The sequence below is a fragment of the Crassostrea angulata genome, chromosome 7 (assembly GCF_025612915.1).
Source record: "Crassostrea angulata isolate pt1a10 chromosome 7, ASM2561291v2, whole genome shotgun sequence".
NCBI lineage: Eukaryota > Metazoa > Mollusca > Bivalvia > Ostreida > Ostreidae > Magallana > Magallana angulata.
Window position 1 is genome coordinate 21,070,282 of NC_069117.1, and position 27,019 is coordinate 21,097,300.

At 32.0% G+C, this 27,019-nt stretch overlaps 2 protein-coding genes across 2 annotated transcripts; both read right to left on the reverse strand.

Annotated features, from left to right (window-relative positions):
* Positions 1 to 301: 301 nt before the first annotated feature.
* LOC128156719 (T-box transcription factor TBX3-like) lies at positions 302 to 3,140 on the reverse strand. Its single transcript, XM_052818969.1, has 6 exons — positions 2,937 to 3,140; positions 2,505 to 2,701; positions 1,657 to 1,776; positions 1,282 to 1,328; positions 910 to 990; positions 302 to 558 (listed from the first exon to the last, which is right to left on the reverse strand). The coding sequence occupies exons 1-6, from the start codon at positions 3,138 to 3,140 to the stop codon at positions 455 to 457; spliced, it is 753 nt and encodes a 250-aa protein (XP_052674929.1). The 3' UTR covers positions 302 to 454.
* Positions 3,141 to 10,782: 7,642 nt separating this feature from the next.
* On the reverse strand, positions 10,783 to 26,389 carry LOC128191229 (uncharacterized). The gene is made up of 12 exons (XM_052863323.1): positions 26,116 to 26,389; positions 24,858 to 24,997; positions 24,494 to 24,538; positions 23,950 to 24,059; positions 23,276 to 23,808; positions 21,789 to 22,188; positions 19,091 to 19,155; positions 15,414 to 15,553; positions 15,109 to 15,153; positions 14,217 to 14,326; positions 13,534 to 14,066; positions 10,783 to 13,226 (listed from the first exon to the last, which is right to left on the reverse strand). Exons 1-12 carry the CDS (start codon positions 26,159 to 26,161, stop codon positions 12,799 to 12,801), a joined length of 2,595 nt encoding a protein of 864 aa, XP_052719283.1. The 5' UTR covers positions 26,162 to 26,389; the 3' UTR covers positions 10,783 to 12,798.
* Between the last annotated feature and the right edge of the window lie 630 nt (positions 26,390 to 27,019).

Here is a 27,019-nt window from a genome sequence, read left to right on the forward strand (position 1 = left end):
GGACTTAAAACCGACAGCAGTAAGTCAAATACTTACTAGTCCGTCTCAAATTTATTTGACAATGGTTCAACATTGATCAATGCACACTTCACAACATTATTAAAACAGCGCTTCTTATTGGATCATGCAAACTTGTATGACACCAACCAGCGTACGATGTTTCTAACCCAGTTAAACTATGCCTATTCGGTCAAGGGTTTATGTAGAGTCGAGCGGATCAGAAACCCTTGAGTTGGAAAGATGCCTTTTTGGAGAACTTGGAAGGAATAAAAGTGCATTAAAAACAAACAAATATTTTCTCCACAGACATTTATTTCAATGAAAATATAACATGAAAATAATACAAAAGCAATCTATTTTTCACCAAGATTTTCCTCTAGCAATTCTCGATTTAAAATATATACATATTCTTGTTGCAAGGAATTCTCTTCTCTACAGAGTATAATTCCACCTGCTACAATGCCTCAAAATATTGCCTCAGTGAGTTGATGTCAGGATTCATATTGCGAGGACATGATGGAGAGGTCGCCATGTTTAAAAGATTCCTTACAATTGGACCTAAATGAAAAGCAACCCAAACATTTAACAAAACATTTTTTTCATTTGAGTGTTGTGTTATATATAATACCGATTTATGATGATGAAGCATTTCTCTTTGTCAAACACATGATCTCACACGTGAATAAAAGGTACCTAAATATTACCTAAACAGTTATTGCATAGACCTTTCCTTTCCGGGATTTTCAACTAACAGTAAACAGAATACAAAGTATTGTCTTGTGAAATATTATTTTGTCGTTCAATAACCTTCCCAGAATTTCAATTAATAGTTAACAAAATACAAAGTATTGTCGTATGAAATATACGTTTCTCTAATTAAGTTTATGGAAAGTATCATATAAAACTTACAGACTGGTAACATGCACCATAAGTTTCCATCCGCCATTGACAGTTCTGTTTGAGTACCTTGATCGTTCTTCAATTCTGATTCTTCGGAGATTGATGAACCGAAAAAGGCAAAATAAATCTAAATTGTTTAGTCTATGTCAGCTATTATTAAAAAAAAAAGAAAACTAGGGAAAGACCCTTTGTCTTTAAGCATGTCACTTTAGAACATAAAAGCAATTAACATATGTAAGCCATTTCTCTCTCAAATATTGAATTCAAAATTAATTACTTCTTATCTCCAACACAGCTTTAGTGATTACATAATATGTAACTCTGTTTGACAAGGCTATGTTAAAATGTTTTACTTGAAAAGTCTTAGGTACGTGTACTTACTTGGTCTCCGTCTGTCGTTCTGCAAGGCCGTAGATTGTGATGGTTGTCTGAAATGTAGAATTAATTACTTATAATGTAAGCTGTATAGACTGTAGTCTTTTGTTATTATACATGTAGAAGCTATATTAAGGAAAAGTAGCCCTGCGAAATCATTTCTTGATATAAATTTGTTTAAAGTCAATATAATTTTTTTTTGGTGTTTTTTTTTAATTCTTCATCTTCGTCTTCGTCTTGATGATTTTAAAATGAAATATTGATAACTAATTGAGGATTTTTTTTTGGTGTATGAAATATATGGAATGATGGAAATTACAGTTATTGGATAGTTAGTACAAAATAAGAGAATATACATGCTTTTAATTCTATAAAACTTACTGTATGTGGTGAATTTCATCAAAGCTTTCCGTGAACATATCCATTCTTGATGTTGGGATTTTTTTGTTTTGATGTTTATTGGTCTTCTTATCAGAGAGAGAAACTGAAGGCTTTTTCATTCTAAGGAGTAACACAAATAAAGATTAAATTTAAAAGAATAAAGGATAGTTTCGATTATAGATATAAAATGGACAAAACTATGCATTTCAACAAGTAGCAGAACTGTTATCGTGAAATTTGACAAATCAATTATATTCTATCCTCTATCATGCATCCTATCCCACTAATGAGCTATTTTCTATCCTACCTATCCCTTACCATCCATATTAAGGAATAAAAGATAAACAAATATGACTAAAAATGATTTTATCAAATAATGTAATTCTGTAATACACAAATGTAGGGTACCATTTTCGTGATGAGGATTTAATAATATTTTATCATAGGTACATGTATTACATGCATTTGATTAGATCTCTCATTACCATTAGTAGGAAACCAGGTTACACCTGCGTTCTTGCATAAAGTATATTAGATATATTTCCTGCTTAGAAAGAAAGGTTCTGATTTTTACTAATCAGAGGATGGTCATACGTGCGTTTATTTTGATTCAAACAATTATTTCATTTGCATACTGTATAGACCTTTTTTCTGAGGTGTCTAAATCAACATGACAAACACGTGATCTGTTCTTGACCGTTGGGTGTCTAAAATGTTATCTTTACTCAAAATGTAGAAAAATGTCAAATATCAATATTTTCAGAAAAAGCAATAAACAGAGATACAGCGGTATATCACCGTTTGGAATCATATCTTGATACTTTTGCAAAACGTAAGATTCGATTTACCTGCTTTTGGGGTACCGGAAGGCTTTGGAATATGGATTGCTCTTGATCTTCAGCTCCGTGACCTGCCTGTTGTTGTATGCTGTAACTGCTTCAAACGTCGGTACAGGAATTGGAATTTCAAGCACCGAAAATATGTCTGTCTTGTGTTTGATGAGAGATATTTTCACTAAATACTTCTGAAGGGTTCGGAGACTGAACTGTAAATTGATACAAAGATTCGGAACAATCAACTTATACTCAAATGCTACATGTCAAATTGTACGTGGATAACCCCAGTACGATTTTATCGAAATATCAATTAACACATCCTACCTGTCAATTGGTACGTAGACAACCCCAGTACGATTTTATCGAAATATCAATTAACACATTTAAAGCCAATAAAGCAAGGCATAAGCCACAATTTTAAGAAGTGACTAAAAAAAAAATTACGATTCTACATTTACAGCTAGGTTGGTTTGAAAGTTTCACATTTTGGAATGATATGATTTTGGCTATCCATTCCGACCCAATTTGTGGAAAATCTGGAGGCTTGAAAAAGTTGTTATTAAAATCTTGTTCAGCTTCTCCAATACCTACCCATTTGTTGTCCACAAATTTAAAATAATTGGTGTCAGCTGGGATTATATCAAACATTATGTCATACAATCCCGCAGGATCCAGGCCTTTCAAGGTAAACTTGACATACGGAAAGATTCTCCTGAAATAAAATGGATAATACATGTATTTAAATTGATATCAAACCAGGTTATCATATGTTAAGAGGGATTATAATTATCTATTAAAGTCAAAATATTTTGCTTTTCCAACGTCCACACAGCTTATGGTCCCAAGTTTACCAACATGCATGTTGTTAACCTACTCAACATCACATTTCTTAAAGCTAATCTACTAAACATGTTCATGAATATGACGTCAAAGAATTTGTATGAGAAAACTGATGAGAGAGAGTCAAGGACAAGAGGATGTTGGATAAACAGTGTTTGGGAGCATGTTTCGATGATAAAAGATATATACCTAATTTCAAGTCATATTATTTACACATACATACCGTCCTGTTCTGTTGATAATCATTTCAATTCCATTTCTGTAGAAGTTATTTCAAAGGTTGCTCTTTTCCAATTCATGCGATTCGGAACCGTTTTGCAAAGGCTAAAACGTATTTGTTGCATTCCTTCTTTCAGTGTCCTCAGACTTGCTCTCAGACTCAGAGGTGTTTGGATACCCTGAGGAACCTGAGGTAGACACCGTGTAGGTCTCGGTATCTGATGATTGTTCCTCTAGTTCTTCTGTCGAAGAAACGTTGGAAGACGCGGGTACGATAAGGCAACTCTCAGCGATCAAATTCCTCTGATCGATATGACGTCACAATAAGCAGCATGATGTCATATTTCACTCAGAAACATGTCGATTTTAACTTTACCTCTGGTTTAAAATATAAAAACTACAGGCATAAAATATCACTAGAAACTCTTCTAACTGAATATATCTTCGATTTCTCTCTATTACGTATAATTATCATTGATGACGTCACAAGCATGTCTAATAGCGAAGATCATGTCGGGAGACAAATCATCGGAATGCAGTGTAAACAATGCCGAAATGAGACTTATTTAATAGATACCTAAGATTTAGATGAGTGTCAGGATATGAACAGGATAATACAGGCATGGATATTTTGTTTAATCAGCGAGTGTTATAAGGTAAGCAGATCGACATTTATATGGCTTGACCAGCCTTTCCTCTGACAGTGTGTACAAAAAAGGCAAAAGTGTAACGCTACCCCGGATATTATGAAAGATGACTTTGGAAAATATCAACGGTATATGACCTAAACTACCTGAAAAGTGCTGCTAGAATCCTCTGCTTCGTTGTTTTAAATGAAAAATACGTAGTATTTACAATGAAATTATAGAAGTTGAGAGGGTTTCCGATAAATATTTACAATATTTATTTTATGCGATTAACAATAGTATTCTAGCAGTAATACTAATAAACATGAACTAATTGCCGATCGAATTATTGTAGCAAACATACAAATGAACTTCGGGGTAGTGTTACACTTTTTGATTTTTTGTTAAGGTAAAAAAGTGATCTATTTTTAACTGTCACGTGATACCATGGCACGGCAGCTTCAAAGATCGAGTCGATTCCGAAGTAGAAAAATAATATCTTGGTGAACACATTCCCTTGGTATTAATATTCCGCACTGTTTTCTTTAACAAAACCAGTTTTTAAATTGATCATTATTTTGACGGTCATTAAACTCGGAGTTGCCTTAACCTACCCGCGGAGGATGACTGCGTGTTGAAAAGAGACCAATTCATCCTCGGAGATGAATTGAATGAATACGTTTCAAAGCGCCGCCTCTTTGCTGCAGTGTTTCTTTTTTCTTGATCACTCGTTTTAGCTCCGAAATAATCTGTATATTCTATTGCAAGTGCTTGCCTACATGAATAAATAAATTGAAATTAAACATAGCCGATTGCAATAGATTCTTAAACAAATTGCTAGAATATAACATCGAAAATTACGAAGAAACATTTAAAACTATCTTATAAGAATTGTTCAACTGTTATGAAACACAAGTAATTTGTAAAAATGGTTTTGAATACTGAAATGTAGCTACATTGAGATACCAAATAACTAAACTCAAAACTTGGTTAATTGCAAAAGATACATATTGACTATGATTTAAGAACATGAAAAAAGGAAATACAGATATGTCATTAATATCATTTCATGGATAAATGTAAAAAAAAATCTTACTTACTTGTGGTCCTGTTAAAGTTTTGATTTTATGCAGATTAATGGTTTCTGTGTGAAATAAATACATTTTGCGAAATAAAAACTGCGCAACTTCCTAAATGAAAACTCGGTATTCCGCCTTTAGAAGGTTCTTGTTTCCAGTGTTTACAGGAAACATAGAAACCGATTCGCTAGATTTTTATTGTACTTTTATTAACAACGCCACCAAACCAGATTTAACTGCTGAAACTGTTAACTTAATATAAATGTTTGTCGGTTTTTTTCATATTTGGAATCGTGACATTACACAATTATTCGATATTTCATTATAATTAAAATTAGTATGTGTACTGATAGAACTGCGTAGATAATTCCAGAAAGGTTACAACGTTTCTAGTGATCCTCGCGCAATATTTTAATGAGGACGAGTGGCCAGCTTGCCTGTCAGGTCTACCTTCAATGTTTGTTAATATGATTAACAATACAATAAAGTTATATTCATTAAGGTTAATTCAAAATCTTTTTTTGGATTTGTATAATTCTCTCCCGTTGAAAACCTTAATGTACCAAAATGGCCAGTTAAACCCAATCTTCTTAAAGATTTCTTCTCTTTTAACTTGTGTTTGATTTTTTTTCCCATCAGATACCTGTGTATACATGTATGCTTACTAAAAGTTTCAATTCAGTTATTTACATGTACATTTACTTAGAGAGAAAAAACTGTTAAAACTTTAAAATCACGATTTTCTATCATGTGTTTAGATTTTTAAAAAACCCTAAAATATAGAGTATCATCAATATTCCTGTATTAACTGCAAAATAATTTGCTGTCAAGTGTCCTTATATTCTAACAATATCAATCTATTAAGGTCTTCATTTAATTTCATGGCATTAGTTTTCAAACTCAAATATTTTTATACAATTTGCAGCATAAAAAAGTATAAAATGAATGAATCATGCAACGTTTCAGTTACACTTTACTGGTTTTGGTTTGATATAATCTATGCATAGTAATGAGACATTCGAAACACAAGCAAACAAATGTAAAAGAGCAAATATGTAGTATATTTGATTAATTATATTATTAGTGACGTTCATTTGACTTTCCGAATTAAAGTTATTGTATATCGTCAATTCTCTTGTATAAATTAACCATGGAATATTATACAATTATTTAATGCTTGAGCAGTCAATAGACCAGAATATTTCTCCCGAGGTGCAGCGAACAGCTCAGTATGATCTATTGCCCGAGGCCAATGGCCGAGGGCAATAGATCATAATGAGCTGTTTCGCTGCACCAACGGAAAAAAATTCTGGTCTATTGAGTGTTCAAGCATTAAATAATTTTTTTATTACCTTATTCCTTTTTTAGTTTTCGGGGTTTACAATTTGCATATTGCAGATGGTTTTTGTGCCATTATGCAGGATACTAAGATTTTTTTCATCTTTTACATGCACAGAACCTGTTGCATGCATTACAACATCTCAATTTAATATTAGTTTACACAAAGGAGGGGGTCTTAAACCCATTAGATTTTAAATAGTCTTTTACCTTTTTTGAGGCTTTAAAGCTGTTGATTATTTGATACTCTATTTTGATAACATTGAATTTGGTTTCACCAAGTACTAAAAACAACGTCTATGTAATGGAATATACCTTCCCGAGAACTATTGAGAGGATGTAACATTAACATACCCGCGTTCTGAAATACGTTGCCGGTCCAATAGATCGCAGTCTATTGACCGGCGGTCTAATAGATCGCAGTCTATTGACTGGCAGTTCAAAATAAACGCAAATATTTAAATGGTAATAAAACAACAAAATCCCTTCGATTAGGTAATAAAACAAATTATAAAAAATTTTTCAAGTATGAAAACGTTTCAAATGAATAAATGTTTCGAATTGAGATTGAAGTCACCAGAAGAACAATTCTAGACTCTGCAAAAAGTATTTAATCTAATACAGACTACAAAAAGTATTTATATATTACATACCCTACCAAAATGATTATCCCATCTCAGACTCAACAAAAAGTGTTTCTTCCATTTAAAACTCTAAACAAGAAAGCGTTTCTTCCATTATAAACACCGCAAAAACTGTGTCCGCCAAAGTAGACTCTGTAGAAATTATTACTCCACTGTAGACTACATAAAGTATTTTTTCAGATGAAAGTACTTTCATAAATTGCAGAAAGCGTTTCTTCCATTATAAACTCAGCAGAAACTGTTTCTTTAATAATATACTCTGCAGAAAATGTATTTTCCTTTGCTAAAAATGTTTCTTCCATAATAGATCCTGCAGAAAGTGTTTCTTCAATTACAATCACTGAAAAAGGTGTTTACTCCATTATAAATTCCGCAGAGTGTATTTCTTCTATTATAGGCTCTACATAAAGCGTTCCTTTCATTATAGACTCAGCAGAAAATATTCCCTAGAATGTGTTTCATCAATTTAAGACTCTGCCAAGTGTTTTTATTTTTTATTGTAAACTCTACATAAAAGGTTCCTTCCATTGAAAACTCCGTAAAAATTGTTTTTTCAATTACAAATTCTGCAGAAAGTGTTCCTTCGGTTATAGACTGTACATAAATCGTCTTTATTAAATTCTTTACGTAAAGTGTTTCTCCCATTTAAGACTCTAAAAGTAGTGTTTCCATTATCGATTCTGTTGAAAATGTTTCTTTCATTGTAGACTCTGCAGAAACTCTAAAGCAAGTGTTTCTTTCATTATAAACGCTGCAGAAACTCTGAGGAAAGTGGGTTTTTTTTAAACTAGATTATGCAGAAACCTTTCCCCCATAATTGACTTTGCAGACACGTTTTCTTCCTCTACAGAATACGAATGGAATTTGTAAAAAAAATTAAAGATAAAGATTTGTGATAAATATCCAGATCTATAAAAAGTTTAAAATTGTTGTTGCAAAAAGTATAAATTACCAATTTTATACATAAATGAAATTAAAGAATACCATTTTTTATAAGAAAAAGTTGATAAAACGATATGCTCAAAAGTCTTTGTCACTGATTGATAATTAACAGTTATCTGTTTGTCGTGATTTCTTCAACATGACAACCTTGTTTCTGGACAATTTGTCTACAATATACCCAGTATTTTGCCTGGTATAAACTGTCCTATCTTTTGTAATCTGTATGATAGGTATTTTATACCTATGGTATATCATACCTTAGTGTTTACTACTGAATTTAGAACTACAAAGTCAAATTTAACGAAATCTACCATACACACATTTCTAAAAAGTTTTTTTTTTTTACAAAATAGCGAACAAAAAAATCATGTACCTTTGGCGAAGAAGATGCAAGGTAAATCTCAAACCTATGTCTTTCATCTAGAACTCAGAACTACAGAGTCAAATTTGACTAAATCTGTCACACAAGGATTCTTGTTTTTCAGATGTTTTTGTCAGATTTTTCTTTTTCAGTTTCACATAATTACGTTTGAATTGACGGAAAGTAATAAAGGTAAAGCATATCATCAAAGTTTTCTTGATTTACATGTTACAATTACAGAAGAAAAAGTTGAATCACAATACAAATAAGACAGTTTAAATGGTATATATATATATATATATATATATATATATATATATATATATATATATATATATATATATTAAAGCGCCTCAATATCATTACACCAGAATTATCTTATACGTGGATTTGCATTTACATGTATGAGCTTTTATAAAAAAAATTGAAGACTTCTTTTATAAAGTAGAATTTTTTTCTTTTATCCTTTTAAAGTATTCCACGCTTCTCATTTTGGAGCCGTTGTTGTTCCAGAGATCATAATCTTTAAATTTTAAACCAATGCATTCTATGGAGAAATTGAATCAATGTTGTTCTAATTTTAAAAAAGCTGCCAAACTATAAGATTTCTCATTGGTCATGCAAATTTCAAATACATTCGAAGTACGTAACAAGCGCACGAAATTAACCAGAACAGACCGTCTAATTGGAAAATAATTCCTACCAAGCAATAGGATGACTGGGATGTTTGTACAAATACTGCTGCTCCATTGGATACGTCTTGGTAGAAAAAGGCTTTCTAAAATTTATTTTAAAAATTTTAAGGATTTTTATCAATAACATGAATTGTTAAGCACTTTTATTCATAAGTTCATATATTTTTTTCTTGATATTGTTTTCAACTTATTGTGGAACAAATTTTAACATTTTTATAGGATAATTTGGCATCTCTCTCAAAAATTATTTTGATATTGAAATTTTCATTTCAATTTTTACCTCTGGTATCTTTATATATTCTAAATTTTCAGGGAGAAAAAATAGGGCATTTTTGCTTGAAAATAAAAAAAATTACAACACAAAGCTCAAAACTTGTTGTCAGCTTAGACATAAAATGAATACTGTATCGAATAAAACGTACCAAGATGAGAGGGACAGATTTTTTCAATAAAGATTAATAATTCTAAGTTTTAAATTTTGATGCTTCTGTTTAAATCTAAGGATATCTATAAAATGATTTTTATACAAGGGAACAATTCGAATAAATGTATACAAAAACTATAATGAAATAATTTAAAAATCAAAGTTTATTTAAAAAGGAATCTCATATAGACCCATTATATGAAATGTTAGTGTTCTGGGCCATCTTATCCACCTATTTTTTCTGTAAACCTGCGAATACCGGAGCGTGTAACTTTTTAGTTGGCACGACCTCTAAAATAAAAATGGTGCATAATTCCTTTTTAAAACGAAAAATAATTTAGCATCCGATATATATATATATATATATATATATATATATATATATATATATATATATATATATATATATATATATATATATATATATATATATATATATATATGCTCCAAGAATTGTCCAGGGGTCCCAGCATACACAAAAATTAAAAACATTACAAAATGCTTGTATATAAGTAAGTGTAACGCAATATATTAAAACATTAGATATATTGAGTACAATTCAGATTTTTTTCATTAGTAAAAATTCGCCTCTCAGTTTGGCCTCAATAACCCCCGAGTTCAAGACTTTGACAAACTTGAACATACATATCTGAGATTGTTTCACTTAATCTACAGCTTATTTTACCATATGGTTTTGTGAAGATTTTTTTTAAAGATTTTAGTCTATATATCCCCATGTTAAAAGGTTCCAACCCCCATCCCCCATTGTAGCTCCACCTTGGATCAACAAAGTTGAATCTACACTACCTGAGAATAGTTCCACATAAATTTAAGCTTTTCTGGTCGGTAGGTTTTTGAGAAGAAGTTTTTTAAAGATTTGTTTTCTATATATTAAAAGATAAAAATTCGACCTCTTTTGCGGCCCCCACTCTACCCACGGCGATCATACTTTTAACAGACTTAAATGAACACTACCTGAGTATGCTTCAACATACATTGAAGCTTTTCTGGCCGATTGAATTTTGGAGAGAAGAATTCTGAAAGATACCAACAAAATTTTGCACTTTAAAAGAAGGTGTGACCCTTTATTTTTAATAAGCATGAATCCTCTACACATAAGAGTTATGTGCTTTGTGGTGTGTTTTGTTGAAATCGGTCCAGTGGTTCTGAAGCAAAAGCCAAAAGTTTCAAAACTTCTTAGACGGACAAACAGACAAACAACGGACAACAAGTGACCATAATAACTTAATTGAGCTTTCAGTTCAGATCAATGAGCAAACAATTTTAAACCGTCAACACAGCATATGAACCTTTTGCAACGAAGTTGTTAAAATACTCTGTAAATAATTTATTTTGAAGGCAGAGGAATAATATTATTAGGAAGCCAATGATAAGTTACTTTTTATATCTTGTTAAAACAGATGTCGTATTATAGAAACAAACATATCATATATATATTCAGAAGGAAATATTTCAATCACAAATAGTTTCCTAGATTATTAGACAAAGCACAATTAAATCTTAATTCGTTCGCACATTTCAGAACAATACAAAATGAATTGCAGATTTTTTTAACGAGATATTATGGAAGGAAACCTTTTACAGAAAATAAAATATAGTCTTAGATTAGATATTTATTTTTTGCAGTGATCCATATATATGTAAATAAACTTCAGATGCAATCAGTTCATTGTATACAAAAAGAAACGATATATGAATAGATCAAATATACATTCATTTGTAGGAAAATACTTTTTTTGCAAAAGATTAATAGATGTCACCTCTGAAAATGACAAGGTAATACAAATACCTCATAAAATACATAAATAACTTTTAAAATACTTATAAATTAATTATAAGGCCATTGAAGAATATTTAACAAGAAATCACTTCAGTGATTTTTTTTTCAAATAAAAGAAATAAAACAAAAAGTACAAAAGTTGTTAATCGCTTCTAAACAAGACCTAAATCTGATCTCGAACAGAAAATATCAAACTTAGGGGATAAAAATATCAAATTGTTTGCTCTGTTATTTAATAGATTATAGATTACTTTAACTTGAAAAACAACTTGAATTATCAGTTCAGGTATTTTGCTTTGTGTCGGTGATAGCTTTAAAAATGATATTTACTGGTTTAGATTTAAAATTTTGCATTTTTTAAAAACCGGTTTACTATATTGGAAACAATTAACACGGTGTGTTTTGTAATATTTTTATCCGTTCAAGTTTAATGAGAACATATTTTTAGGAAAAGTCCCAAGTGGCACATCGCTCACTTAAGCAAAAATTGCCTTATTTCAGATCAAATTAGCATTATGTACAGTATCAAAATCATAATATCTTGACAACTAAGTACAGTAGGTCTCAAAAAACTTTCCGGTTTGTTCCACTCGTCTTGAAACCCTTTGCGTTTTGTTTAGGATTGTTCTCTCTTATGGTCTCCGACCGCGCTCATTTGTGTGAGCTCCATTGAACAGAGTGTGCATTTTACGATTTTTCAACCTAGTTCTCTCTAAGGAGATCGCCATGCTTGCGGAGGCGTTTGAGGCGGCATGATCACTGACACTGGAATCAAAGATTGACAGAACGGCGACAGAAAAAAATTAAATACATGTAGTTCTCAATTGCAATTTCAATGTTATTCACAAATGATTAAAAAACCAGTGGACAGTTATGATGGTTAGGGCAGTGTCGAGGTGTTTAAACAGTAATTAGCACATAACAATCCGATACTTATCCCTTTAAAAAGCAAGGAGTAAATCAATTATCCCCAAATTAAAGCTCCAAGAAACGTTAAAAGTTCTTATTGTTGAATTTTTATGAACTTATATTTATTCCGACTAACCGATTACAGAATTTATAACCGGTTACCATCGTTCCAACCGATTAATCGGTTATTTGGTTAGCTATTGTCATCCCCTTTTTATAGAAACATTATATTTATCTCAATCGAAAAAAGGACTTTTTATGAATTTTTTGTTATCTTAATGCATATACTTTTCATCTTTTTTTGTCATATTTCTGATATTGTTTTTGTATCGATCCACGGTCATTTGTACAAAACTTATTAACGCGTAATTATGACTTAATAATAATATTTATTCAAAGGTTTAAAATATTATCCAACGATACGCGTTTTATGAAGGAGGCACATCAGATACCGCTAAAACTACCAGAAAAACTAGTGTTGTAATAATTAAGACAATGTTGAATAGATAAAAAAAGAAACAGTCCAGGAAAGCAGACACTTCCTTGCACTGAAATGGAAACCCGGCATCTTTCTTGTTTGGAGTCTGGGACCGACGGTTCAACATGCGCTTCAGGGTTTTGCCTTTTCCGTTGACATCTTCCATTTTGACCATGTCCTCGTTGGAAACCTCAAGCTCTTTGTCATCTTCTTTGACCTTTGCGGTACGACAGTTAATCCTGAGAAGGACAAGGAAGGTGAATGCCTTGAGCCATCTTGGTACTGCTTTTTGGTCCGTTCTGAGGTACAGGTTAAGGTTTAGAGTGGTGATGATAGTGGCCAAGGCAGCCATCAGGAGTACAAAGGAAATGTACATCCCTATTGTAACAGAAACGGCATCATTTTTAGTATAAACAAACAGAAAAGTATCTATATGTTTGTATTTTCACTTGACACTTATAACTTTTGAAGTAACCAAAATTAATAAAATGTAATCCAATATCATAAATTATTTGTTTTATCTTTCCAAATGACGTCAAAAAACTTATTTAAAACAATTTGAAAATTTTTAAATTTTATGCAGGTACTCCCCAATTCAAAATTGATTCTTTTTCACTCCATTAATCCATTGAATTATAATAGTTCTAATAACTATATTGAAAGAAAGATATATTTTTAGTTTTACCCATGATAGGTGTTTGGACTGACGTTGTTGGCATGCTGTTCCCGATAAGGGTCAGCAGCACTGCCTGGGCCAGTAGAACCGTCAGGATGTAGGATATCTTCTCCCCGGAGTCCGCCGGCAGGAGGAAAACTAGGTTAGTCAGAAGAGAAACTAAAACCAACGGGTAAATGACGTTGGCAACGTAATATTTCGCCCGACGCTCAAAGATCATCTTGAATTCCAGCTGCGAAAACTTCTCACCATGTTCGGACAAATTCTTCTCATCTACCCGTGAAGAATGCAAGACCCATTCCCCGTTCTCTTTATAATCCTCGGTGTTTACTGTGTCATATGTTCTATTTAAAGTCAAAGCTTCTATAGTAAAGGCGAAACTCGTGACCTCCACCGAACACGTCTGGTAGTCGAATGGATAATATGTGATGTTAAAATCACAATGAGTGACGTGACGGCCAGGGGTATCCCAACGAACCTCACCGGCATGGTTCACTTTGAGATATATCTCGTCATGACCTATTGGACTCATTCCTTCGACACTGAAACAAGGTTGATGATTAATTGAAAGAACAATGTGAACAATCAGATTTACACGTTTTCAAAAGCAATTTAAAATAATCATTTAAACATATTTCCGTTCCTATATTTTTCTTTATTCTGAATTAGCAAGATATAGTATAGACATTTACGAGTTATCAATGATGAGTTCTGGGCGCCATATTCCCTCTTGTTTCGTGTAAATATATTCTATTCCGTCATAGCTGGACGGATCCCAAGTCAAGCGAGGATCTTTCGAAGTCTGCCATATTAAAGGGGCATGGTCACGATTTTGGTCAACTTTAATTTTTATGTTTTTATTATTTACAATGCTTTAGAAATGCATTTCTAATGATCAAATTAAATTTGAGAGTCATTCGAAGAGTTATAAGCAAGATACAGGGCTCACAATTCTTTAACATGTAAACAAGGCTCGTGTCCTGTTTTTGTTTATTCATTTTAAGCATAGATAAACAGTTTCTAACGTTTAACACATTCGTTTTAGGTTTAAAACAGAAATTTTTACTTCAACATTTAAAATGTAAACAAACGCTTTGTTTACATAGCGAAGAGTTTCAAGCTCTGTATCTTCCTTATAACTCAACAAATGACACTCAAATTACGGTTGCCTATCAAAAATGCCTTTCTAAAGCATTGTAATAATCAAACTCGGAAAAATATTTTTTGACCAAAATCGTGACCATGCCCCTTTAAAAAAACTTAACAACAATACTGTTGCAATATCTTTCAAAGAAATGAAAACATATTCATGTCAATAATAATATCATGTTTGAATCTTTAATGTTCTATGTCAAAATGTCTTTCTCAATATTACTTAAAATCATTCTTAAAATATGCTATTTTTTAAACTCCATATTTTGTCAAGTCGATAAAATAAATATATGCTTTCTTTGGTAATGCTTGCAGGTATAAAGGCACGTCATTTGAAGTTTTAAAGTTTCTATTGAATTATTTTTACTGTGCATTTATGGATTATTTCAAGACATATTTGAAACATAATGGTTGGTTTTTAAATGTACTTACAACTGTTAGCCAGCCAGAAGACGACATTATCTGCTTTTTTACGTCCTTAAAGATTTAAATACAAAACAAATATAGTAACTTATTAACATGATATGAGCGATGAATGACACAACATTTTTGATAAATGAACCCTGTATCTATTAAAACAAAACTTACAGTTCAATTTTGTTACCAATTCTTCTGTTGTTTTAAAAATACTTATTTTTAATGATAACTACATTTTCAATACACCAAACCTTCAAATTCTTGTATGTATTCGTGATATACATGTACACAATAACCTGACCTTGAAACATGTTACTCACCATCTCATTGATTGAGAGCAGATTCAGTTCGATGTCGACTGACGTGGTAGCAGACGGTCGGACATTTTTATTGTACGAGGTCCCAAAAATGGCGTTGTGAATATTAGTTGCAGTGGTGCTGTTGAACTGGCCATTTGACTCTACAAGAAAGAAGTCAGCTCTGAAAACTGTATACAGGGAAATATTCTTCTTTGAAATCCACATTATATTGTTGCAGAGCAAACGTTGTTAATATGCAGAAAATTCTCGAAGGAACAAGAAGTAATAACGATTGAAAAAATCCCTCAGAAAAATTCACAGAAGCGAACCAAAACGGATTTCTTACGGAGATTCATTCTGGAGAATATGACATCGTTTTTCATTTGGAAGTCTCTCAGAATAATATCAACTTCTTAACAAGCATTCCGAGAGTACTTTATAAGTAATATACGTATCCTACCAGTTTGAAGTATTTTTTGAAGCTTCAAAAAATTATCTGTAAATATCAAAATTTGGTGCATGGCTTATTTCTTCATATTTCGTAGTTTGATACCCCTTGCTTATTAAAAATCCTACACAATCTTAAACGGTTGCTATGAGGACCGGTTGTCATGATAACAGAAGCAAAAGATTGATATTTTTCTAGCTGTTTTGAACACAAATTGTAATAATAAAATAATCGTACAAAAAATAGTGTGAATTTTAAAAATTATTGAAAATTTTTCATGGGTAAATCAATAGTTAAACAGTTTGCCAGCACTTAATTATTATTATTTTTTCGTTTTAATCCAACATAAATAGTAAAGATGACATAACTGAAAATTGAAATGTGTAGCTGGCATGGTCAAATTTCATTTTTCTATTTTTAGTTTTTTAAATGCTTTAGAAATGCGTTTCTATTGATCAATCAAAATTTGACTATCAGTCGTAGAGTTATAAGCAAGGTACAGAGCTCACAATTCTTTGTCATGTAAACAAGGCTCGTGCCCTGTTTTTTGTTTACATTGGTTCAATATACCGGTATACGTTCTTTTTCAAGCTTATTTCTTTCTTTTCTAATCCATTTTAAGTAGAAATAAATTATAACTAGCGTTTATCACATTTATTTTTGGTCTAAATCTGGAATTTTCACTTCTACATACAAAACGTAAATAAACAAAGCTTTGTTTACATGACAAAGAATTGTATAATTACAAACACCTTTCTTAGGCATTGTAACTATTAAAAACGGTAAAATAATTTTTGACCAAAATTGTCAGCAAAAGGAATGAGCGTTGCTAAGACGTTTTATACAATTCGATATTAGAAAGTCAACATATTTTCTTAATAACGGCATTTTAAAAAGCTGAATAATGCTTGAATATTTAGATGATATAAAAATATGGCATGCTTTTCATGAATAGCAACAAAACAATGGTTCTAAATTGTATTTAAACAAGCATTTTTGTTTGACATAATCACTGGGTTTTTTTCATTTGTTACTATAGCGACAAATGTCACTTTATTATCTTACATGTTTATTTTAAATACAGCTATAAATCTATGAGTTTTGTTCAATGATTTCTTCCATGCTACAGTGGTAATAACGTTATTATTGGCAAGCCAATCGTGTTAAATAGTTCGTGTACCGTAGGGGTTCGTTCCTGTAATTTTATAACGTGCGGGATCGATCGTGCGTATATATCAGGAATATTAGTTTTTACCGTGCTCGATCGTGTGGGTTTTTTGGCTTTGTAACTTTTTTTTTCAGAATTGCTGAATTTATTCTTTAAATAACGACAAATACATGTGTATTTTTTTAAAACAACGCAGCCTTGTGACTTTATAACTTTTTTAAAAAGAAGAATATTTAGAATTGTTACCATTCATGTACAATGCTAGCGCCTCTTTTTTCAACTTTTTTTTCTTTAAAATGAAAATACGATACGCAATCCTTTCTGTTACATTGTATAACTATGTGAAATATATACCATATAGCTTACATGTAGTATTAAATGTGAAGACAAAACAATTTAATTGATCTGTGGATCCTATCCTATCGTTTATCTTGTAAACATGAAACAGTGCGTGGGTAATTGTACATACCGCTTTTCAATAACACACAATCATTGTATAACTAATGAAAGCAATACGTTTTCTTAATTCCTATCTTAATTTTTTTTTTTTTTTTGGGGGGGGGGATTTTGCGTGTAAAATGTTGAAGAATCGTTCGTTTCGTGAAAATTGAGTAAGTTAGAGTTCGTCCGTAATCGTTCGTCGATCATGCGTGATCGTTCCGTTTATCAGAATCGTGCGTCTCGTTTGTCAACAATAACGTTGTTCCCACTGTATTTTAAATATTTGAAAACATTATGTTTTTAAAAAAAAATCAGATTTCCATGGTTATATTCTTATGATTTTGATTTGCCCACCAGATGTGTTTTTATTAATTGAACATTGACCATATAGTAAATTCAATATTTTATATTTCATAACTTAGATAAGCTGCAATTAATTTCTATATTACTTCAAAGTTGCCAAGATTTTCCATTTTTCTATCTTTGGTCTCCGTTTCCATGGCAACAATAGCCCTTCGCAACAAATTTTTGGCATTTTGCTACTTATTACATCAATTTGTATTATTGTATGCAATATTAAAAAATTCGTGAATATGCATGCCTCTATATACAATTTTGATTTATTTTTTTTTTACATAGAATTGATCGTAAGAACTAAACGAGATGATATACTTTAACAAGATGTAAAGAACAGAGGAAGTTTAAACTACATATTCTTCTCTAGATTGAAAACATTCACTATAATAGCATGTAACTTATTTTTTCGGGATTTTCCACTGCTTAGTTCAATGATAATATTTGACATGTTATACTTTAATATGAAACAAGCATTTTGAGAGTATTGCATTAGCATTACACGTCTCCTACCGCTTTGTGGAAAATTGTGAAAACAATGCACTGTTATGCAGAATACCGAACCCGAACATTAAAAAATTGGAATATAAAAAATTTATTTTCTCGAATATATGTCAACCAGACGCTACAAAAGTGTAAACTTGATCTGTAGTTTGACATTTTGAAGCTGTGCAGCAAATTTCCTATTATTCCTCAAACGCATAAAGAAAAAAAGATGGAAAACTGAAGTGGCACAGACAGACGGACGGGACAGACACACAGACGGACGGAGAGACCGCCGGACGCAGAGGAAAGGTATAGCCCCCCTCCGGTAAAACAAGCACTAAATATAATAATATTCTTATTAATGCAATATAAGTACATGTACCATGGCCAGTACATCAAACAGGTTTATGTATATTAATCAACGATAAAGTATTATACAGTTTTGACGTCCTCAAAAAAATATTTAATTATTTAATAATAGTTTTATTACTAAGAAATACACTTAAGAAGAAAAATAGCACCAAAATGTTTTCCTGTACAATACAACAAAGAAGAAAAAAATAAGATGTACCAATTTAAACATTACACGTTTTCACGATAGATAGTTCTTTTGGTATCAATTTTGTGTAAGTCTTTGTATGAGATACCATATAAGAATATAATGGTATTCGTCTTCAATTTAACCAAGGCTACATAATTTTCAGCTCCGTTCAATCCTAAAAAGTCAGTTGTAGAGGTCTTTATCTGTCAACAATATGAATTTGCATTTTCTCATTTGAATGATTCGGACTTGAATCTTACCTTGAATGGTCAAGCAGAGAGCTAGCATCAGTATCAGATAATTCATTGTGAAAACTAGGCTATTACTGAAAAAATGTATGCCTTATATAGATATAAACATGCTCAAAAAACACAAACAGGAAGTAATTGAAATCAGCCCGGGAGAGCTTGTAACCATTGGTAAGTAGATTAAATATCGGGTAAACTTAGAAATCTTTTTAAAAAAATTTAATTGATGTCAAATATCTCTTAATTTAAATCCAGGTATTAAGACCGAAGAGCATTGTCAGTAATGTCAGATTACTAACTGATATGGTTTTAATTTTACTTCCTTGCTCAAACGTTTTCAAAATCATTATTTGATGAATTGATTAACTGAAGAATACCTTAACTCTCTATTCATTCAAAAACATATGGCATACAAGTATTCCAGTTAACGTGTTATATAATTATATAATTCTTTGTATAAAATAAAAAAAAAACGACAAGGCCATTCAATCTCATTCGTTAAAGGGTTCAGGAAGAGCAGACAGCATTAGAAGTTTTTATTCATATATTTTACATATAACGGTGCCAAATTATTATGCAATATAGTGCCAACAGGTCATGTTTTGGCCCGTCTAATGCACAGTATCCAATATCAAAAGGTATGTCAGATCAGAAACTATTGCTGTAAGACCACTTTTGTTATCGATATATTTCAGTTGTCAATGAAGATATTGAAACAAATGAATCCTTACTAGACAATTATGTTTATCGTAAGAAAAGTAAAAAAAATGCATATCCTACTTTCCTACCGGATTAATTAACCTTCCAAACCTTTTTAAAGCCACATGCACACTGTCCATTCACAGCAATTTGCAAACAGGTCACCTTGGATACGACGACCAAATCTGACCAGCGTTTTTGTCTTTCAAAATTCCTTCTTTCTTATAATATTGTTTAACATTCAAAGTTTCAGCTTTAAAGTTCTACTATAATACTTCATGCAACGATAAATGTTGCCTAAGTCGTTGGGGATTGATTCGTTTTATATATTGTGTGCCAAGATATTTAGGCAGAATATTTCCATACATTTAACGATATTTCTAAACATTGTAGGATAGAAAAAATATCTATACATTAGACTGAAAAAAAACCCTCAAGATTTCTTCTCTGAAACGACTCCATTATCTTTTCAGGTTGAAAAATGGTTAATTTGCCTTGCGAACTACAATTACATAAAAGAGCTAGAATGATAACGTTTAAAATCCGTGAATTGAGATCTTGCATTGCAAACGACAATCACATTAAAGAACGAGGATAATAACGTTTAAAAACCGTGCGAGGTGTTCCGAGAAACTTCCAGAAGGAAAAAGTATCAGATTTCCAATAATCTACATAAGAAATTTATTTTTTGTTCCTGGTGATTACTCCGGATAAACAGAAATAGCCTGTCAATGAAGAACTCTGGAATTGATTTTAATTCAATTTAATTACGTTTTTGACAAGTGTATTTTCGCTTAAAGTCGTCAAAAAGTAACTGAAACGGGTAACATCTAACCAAACTTGGTTCAAAGCATCCTCATGGAAAGGGAATAGTAGTTCTTGAGAAGATTTTTAAACATTTTCCCTATATATTTTTACGTTAATGAGCCCTGATTCTCTGATTGAAATTCTCAGATCCTGCTATGCATGGTAAATTAGGTAACATAGCCCAATAATTAATACATGTATTACAATTTACAAAAAGTAAGCCAACCGTTTACATCTATAAAGATATTACTCCGTTAAGCTAATAATCCTTAAAAAGTGTTTCATTCATCTGCTTGAGGGAATAGCGTTTGTAGCCTTGGGTCTTTTAATACATATTGCCATGTGAAAGAATTTTTTTTCTTTTCTTTTTTCTAAAAGTTGCGTGTCCTGTCTTAGATATGAGGTAGTAGCATAACCGCAATCCTGTGAAAACGACACACATTCCTTGTGATATTTAAAAATGGAATCAGAAAAATGCATGCTAAAGTATTTTATTCTGAAGCAATTCAATTATCGGATTTCTATAAAAAGGGACATGCTCATTTGCCACTCGTGTCAAACAGACGGCATATTCACAAAGGTAGAAGGTGAAATAGTTATTTAAACAGTGAATTTGTAATAAATGATTCGACATGAAGAAATTTCTTTTCTCACAACAATCCTTAGCAGGCAATAATGGGGAAGACAAATACATAAACGAATATTTTCTTAAAAATAAAGTAAATGCTAATATTTCTAAAATGATATAAAGGTAACTTAGCCACATAAGTTACAAACATTTTCAAGTTTTTATCATCACTCATGGGGATAAGATACATAAATAACAAGAGAAAAATGATTAATATTTGATAAGTTTGTTCAAGTGAGAGATGTGGCCTACCGGCCTGTTGTTATGATATGTTATTGTCAACGGCAAGAATATGAATATTAATTGTCATGGTGCAACGAAAAAAATGAATTCCGATTTGGCAAGATTTAAAGTGTTTTTTCTTCCCTGGAAGTATCTTAGCAACAAGTTTGGGGAGGCTGGATGGTCAGCGAATTATTCGTCAAATCTTCCCTGTAACCTTCTATATAATTTACATGTTAAGTTAAAAACTTTGAGTAAAGAGAAATTCCAAAGTGAAAATCTGAATATTTTCCTTTATCTTTATACAAAACTCTTCGTCTTAATGATAGAATTTCCTGTTTGTGTTATATAGGCCTATCACAAACTGCTAAAACAACAAGCAAAACTACAGTCACGACAAATGTTATAATGTTGAATAAATAAAAGAAGAAAATGTCAAGCAAGTAAGAAACTTCTTTGCATTCGAATGGAAACTCATCATCTTGATTTTTCCACGCCTCTGTCTTCACACACTCCGATGATTTACTTCTTCCGTTGTCATCTTGCAGCTCCAATGTGTCAATCTTGGAAACCACGTGATTTTTGTCTTTGACCTTTGCGCTGAGACAGTTGACTTTCAGAAGCACAATAAAGGTAAAGGACTTGAGCCATCTGGGCACTTCTGTTTGGTCCGCTTTGAGGTGTAGGCGGAGGTTCAGGATAGTGATGACAATAGCTAACGCAGCCATTACGAGTACAAAGGAGATGTATATTCCTGTACAACAGACACAAAATCATTAGATTCAACGAATAGGGAGATAATCAATAACTTTAAACGCTGTTATGTTACTGAAATATGCCTTATTTAAATTTATAGTCCACGAGTATATCGTTACCATGTGTTTCTTGATACAGAGCTGTTTTAACAGGATTTTTGACCTTGGGCAATACGTCACAAAGTTCAATTTGACGAAGGCGGGGTCTACTCATGGTTGACTTTCCAGTCATTGGTTTTAGATATGAATACATTAAATGCAGTGACACTTGTTCAGCTTCATCCAGTGTTTGTACATTTTCGTTAAAACAGTGTCAATTTTACACAAAAGGCAGATCTTGACAAATAATCTTTCCGATTTTGAAAGTCTTTGAACATTAATGAGCCTCCCTTTTCGGATAAGAAAAAAGAAGGACTGTATTCAGTTTTGACAATTTGTTCTTTTGTTGGATCTCTGACTTTCACTTTCCACAAATTATTACGTAAGCAAAAATATTTAGAAATTCATAACAAACTGCGAAATCAATATAGTTATGCATATCATATGCTTAAAGGGGCATAGTCACAATTCTGGTCAAAAATGATTTTTCCACTTTTAATATCACAATTCTTCAGTAAGGCTTCTAATAGTCAATCATTTGAGCGTAGGTCGTAGAGTTATAAGTGAGATACAGAGCTCACAAATTTTGTTCGGTAATTTGGCTAGAGTAATGTTTTTGTTTACATTGGTTGTTTTTCAAATGGATATGACAAGCACTAGGGACTGCTTAAAACTAATCAGCAGATAGAAAAGTCAGCTTGAAAATGAACTGTTTACGTAATATTTATCTTATGTAAACAAAAGCATAGCACGAGCCTTGTTTACATCAGAAGAAGTGTGAGCTCTTTATCTTGCTCATCACTCAACTCAAATTTTGATTGATTAATAGAAATCCCTTACTAAAGCATTGGAACCAATAAAATTATAAATATTAAAGACTAAAATCGTGACCATGTCTTTTTAAATTCATTGTCACTATGGTTTCCTTTTTGGACCAATATGATATTTTGTCCTGATCAGCAAGATCTATTAATTATTATGTTATACCTATGACAGGTGTGTGTTTGGACGTCGTTGGCATACTGTCCCCTACTAGGGTCAGCAACACTGCCTGGGCCAGTAGAACAGTCAGGATGTAGGAAATCTTTTCCCCGGAGTCCACCGGCAGGAGAAACACTAAGTTTGTCAGAAGAGACACTAGAATCACGGGGTAAACGACGTTTGTGAGATAATATCCAGGGCGGCGCTTGAAGATAAGTTTAAATTCCAGCTGCGAGAACATCTCGCCATTTTCCGTCAAAACCTGCTCTACCACACTCGAAGAATCCAGTACCCATTCTCCGTTCTCTTTAAAATCATCGACGTTGACACTATCTGTAGTCTTGTTTAAAATAACAACGTCTGTCGTGAAGGCGAACGTCGTTATCTCAATAGAACATTTCTGGTAGTCGAATGGGTAATATGAGACGTCAATATCACAATGAGTGACGTATTGGCCAGGGGGATCCCAACGAACTGCCCCTGTATTCTTTATTTTGAAAAAAATCTCGGTATCACCAATGGGTGCCATGTCTTCAACACTGGAAAGAAAATCTGAATTGTTGAATAGCAAGATTTAGATACAGTTGAGGTAATGTAACTATATTACATGTAAAGGTACTTTCATTTGAAGTTTTATATAAAAATGGTCTTAAAAGATAACGATTGGGAAAGACATTTACGAGTTGTCTATGATGAGTTCAGGGCGCCATATTTTGTCCTGTTTGGTGTAGATATATTCTATGTTGCCGTATGAGGCCGCAGTCCAAGTCAAGCGAGGATCGTTCCATGTCTGTAAATTATATGTGCAAAAAGTTAAACGTTAACATTTCCGAGGCTCTATTTAACGATAAATTAATCAAAGTTCATCATAGAGCGCTCTAGTTTTGTCTTTTTTTGGTTTTGCTAGGACCCTTAACAAACCCATTTACAAACAGGTCGTTACATGTGCCTACTGACATATTCCAATTGAGGTGCTAATTGTAATCAGCAAATTGTAGTCACCAAAGTCAAAGCGTTAAGAACGCCAAGAACGAACAGCAAAGCCGTACAAATGAAGCATGATTTGAAACATACGTAACATTGCTCACTACTTTGAGAGAAATGCATAGTAATTGCTTCATTCAATTAAAATGTAGCATTACAGACGCTAGATGGAGTCAATTTTATAACATGTTTAAAGAAATAGTGTTTAAAAGTATAAAGTTTTCAGTATAAGGTACTTACAATAGTTAGCCAGCCAGACGTCGACATGACCTGATTTTTCATGTCCTGCCATACAATGAAGATAAAAAGGGAACGGTCAGCGTGATATCATGTGTTTAGTGACCCTTAAACTGGGATTGAAAACTTTTTTTTAATTTTGAAGTGTACTATTTTATAGTTGCAAAAAACTGTTTCTGATGTCATACTTTGAGGTATTTTTAAAAATCTTTCTGCGATTGGAATATAATTACCTATTGTGCTCATTTTTTTTTTCACAGAGGTATTAGTACTCATTATGTTGTTTACAGTAATTAATATAACATGGGCAGATAAACTAGTTCTAATATATTTGAAATGGTAAATTTAAAATAAACCATTTACTTACCAAATCATTGAGCGAGAGCAGATTTAATTCGATGTCAACGTAGGTGGTAGCAGACGGTCGGACATATTTATTGTATGAGGTTCCAAAAATGGCGGTGTGAATGTTAGTTGCATGGGTGGTGGTGAACTGGCCATTTGCCTCTACAAATTAGAGGTCAGTTCTCAAAAATTGTATACAGGGAAATATTCCCTGGATATTTTCTGCGCCGCTTTCGCTGTCAGCGGGCGAGTTTAAGAATGGGAGAATGCAAAGCAATTTTTGAATAATATTTTAATTAGAAAGGGGACCTATTTCTAACTGTATCAGGTCGAATTTAAGACGAGGCTAAACCGTTTGCAAGTGTAAAAGGACGAGAAAAAAAACACGGGCAAAAATAACCCTGTATACAGTATATAAACTTGATAATCCGTTTCCCCTACCTTAGAAATTTCAAATATATTCAAGTTTAAAATTAATATATATAAGTTATGATTTATGTTTCGAAAATTCAAGTGATATCCTTTTCTAAAAAAGCGTATTTTCTAAATCGGGCGATTTACGCTTACTTGGTTGTGTCAGTGCAAAATGAGTCATTTTGTCTTTCCTTTCTCTAGAATAATAATTAATCAGTCAAAATAATAACTATTTATTTCTATATAACTAATTGTTGCACATGAAGTGCGATATATCAGTTGCTTGATACATGTACACGTTGAAAAAAGTACTTAAAGATATATAATACTAATAGTTCAAAACTTCAAACAATACCTAAGAATCAGCACTGGTCGTGTAACCGTATCCGGACTCCCTATCTTAAAGAACACCACATAGTTTGACGTTCTGTTATTCTTTATAACTTAAACGAAATCGTCTATTGAAATCTGTTGGAATGTCCCTTTCTTTCTTATACTTTGTGAAATTCTCAAAACCATATTGAAAAATATTCAAGGTGGATAAATTAAAAACCATTTAATATTGTCCATAATTTAATGTTCATTTCTAACCTTCACAATATCAAACAGTCATATTTTTTGAAAATTGAGGACAATAAAAAATAATAAAATTAGCAACAACCTTAAATGTTTTGTATTATCCATAGATCCGAACATAATGAGATTTACATCATTGCGAAAAACACCCTCTTTTTGCCTTGACTATAATTAAAAGTCAATCATTTTTACAATTTTAATTCTTCAGCAAGTGAGAAAATAACAGCGGCATCATCAAGAAACATTTAAACACAATTTGAAATTAAATGATAAAAAAAAATTAATCTTACCTTTAAACGACAATATAACTGCTAATATCACAAATGCAGCCCTCATATCAAAATGCCCACGTTTCACTTGAGAAAGTTTGCGCTTTAAATGAATATAGATGAATCGGCGAAGGAAAGGGGGCCTTAGTAAAGATCAGGAGCATGGGAGAGATTGTTACGATGAACCTCAAGATTTGTTTTTTACTATTAAGAGTTTTTAAATCAATAAAAATGCGTTTGAATTTAAGCCCCTTTTAATGACATCTAAGAGCATGTGGCAAATCATTGTCAAGTCGTATATCTGACACGAAATCGTTGTGTGTTAACTACATTTGCCTGCTAATCCTCTATCTTTTAAATCTAATGTCAATGAATTGAACATGTTCACAAAAACGTGTTTTAGCGAAGAAGTGATGTGTGATGTTAATATGTACTTAAACTTCGACGTATGGGACAAGTAAACAATTTCATCACACATGCTCAAAAAACTATATTTTGATTTGAAAAACGCAATTAAATTCTACATTCTAAATAAATTGTGAGAGCACAATTCTATAGAAAATCACAGCTAGTTTTCTTTATGATTAAATATACATGATTAAATATAATAATACTTCAAATATCTGACACTTAAGTAAATGAATACGGAATATCGATTATTGTATGACGTATCGTCTTTAGACGATACTCTGAATATGACCATTTACATTTTCCAGTGACTTTGTCTGTGACAACACTACAAATCGAATAAGTAATGACTAGTCCAATACATTTCATCAATGACTATTTGAATATTTAACTGTAACAATTGTTATCATATAGCCCCTTGGGCTTTATTGGACTTGATCATCCCCGACCGTATTTGATCACCTCTTAATACTAGAGAATGGTCCCTTATTCCTTAATTCAAGCAGAATATTGATGT

What these genes read in the sequence shown, in the direction of transcription:
- LOC128156719 (XM_052818969.1), bottom strand. Translation starts at nt 3,140, where the DNA reads ATGTTTGATATAATCCCAGCTGACACCAATTATTTTAAATTTGTGGAC. An exon ending in CTAGCTGTAAATGTAGAATC is followed by an intron (nt 2,702 to 2,936) that starts GTAATTTTTTTT and finishes ATCAATTTACAG; the next exon opens with TTCAGTCTCCGAACCCTTCA. An exon ending in GAACGACAGACGGAGACCAA is followed by an intron (nt 991 to 1,281) that starts GTAAGTACACGT and finishes CAATCTCCGAAG; the next exon opens with AATCAGAATTGAAGAACGAT.
- LOC128191229 (XM_052863323.1), bottom strand. Translation starts at nt 26,161, where the DNA reads ATGAGGGCTGCATTTGTGATATTAGCAGTTATATTGTCGTTTAAAG. An exon ending in AGTTATATTGTCGTTTAAAG is followed by an intron (nt 24,998 to 26,115) that starts GTAAGATTAATT and finishes TCTAATTTGTAG; the next exon opens with AGGCAAATGGCCAGTTCACC. An exon ending in GTTTTAGCAGTTTGTGATAG is followed by an intron (nt 19,156 to 21,788) that starts GCCTATATAACA and finishes ACATTTTTTCAG; the next exon opens with TAATAGCCTAGTTTTCACAA.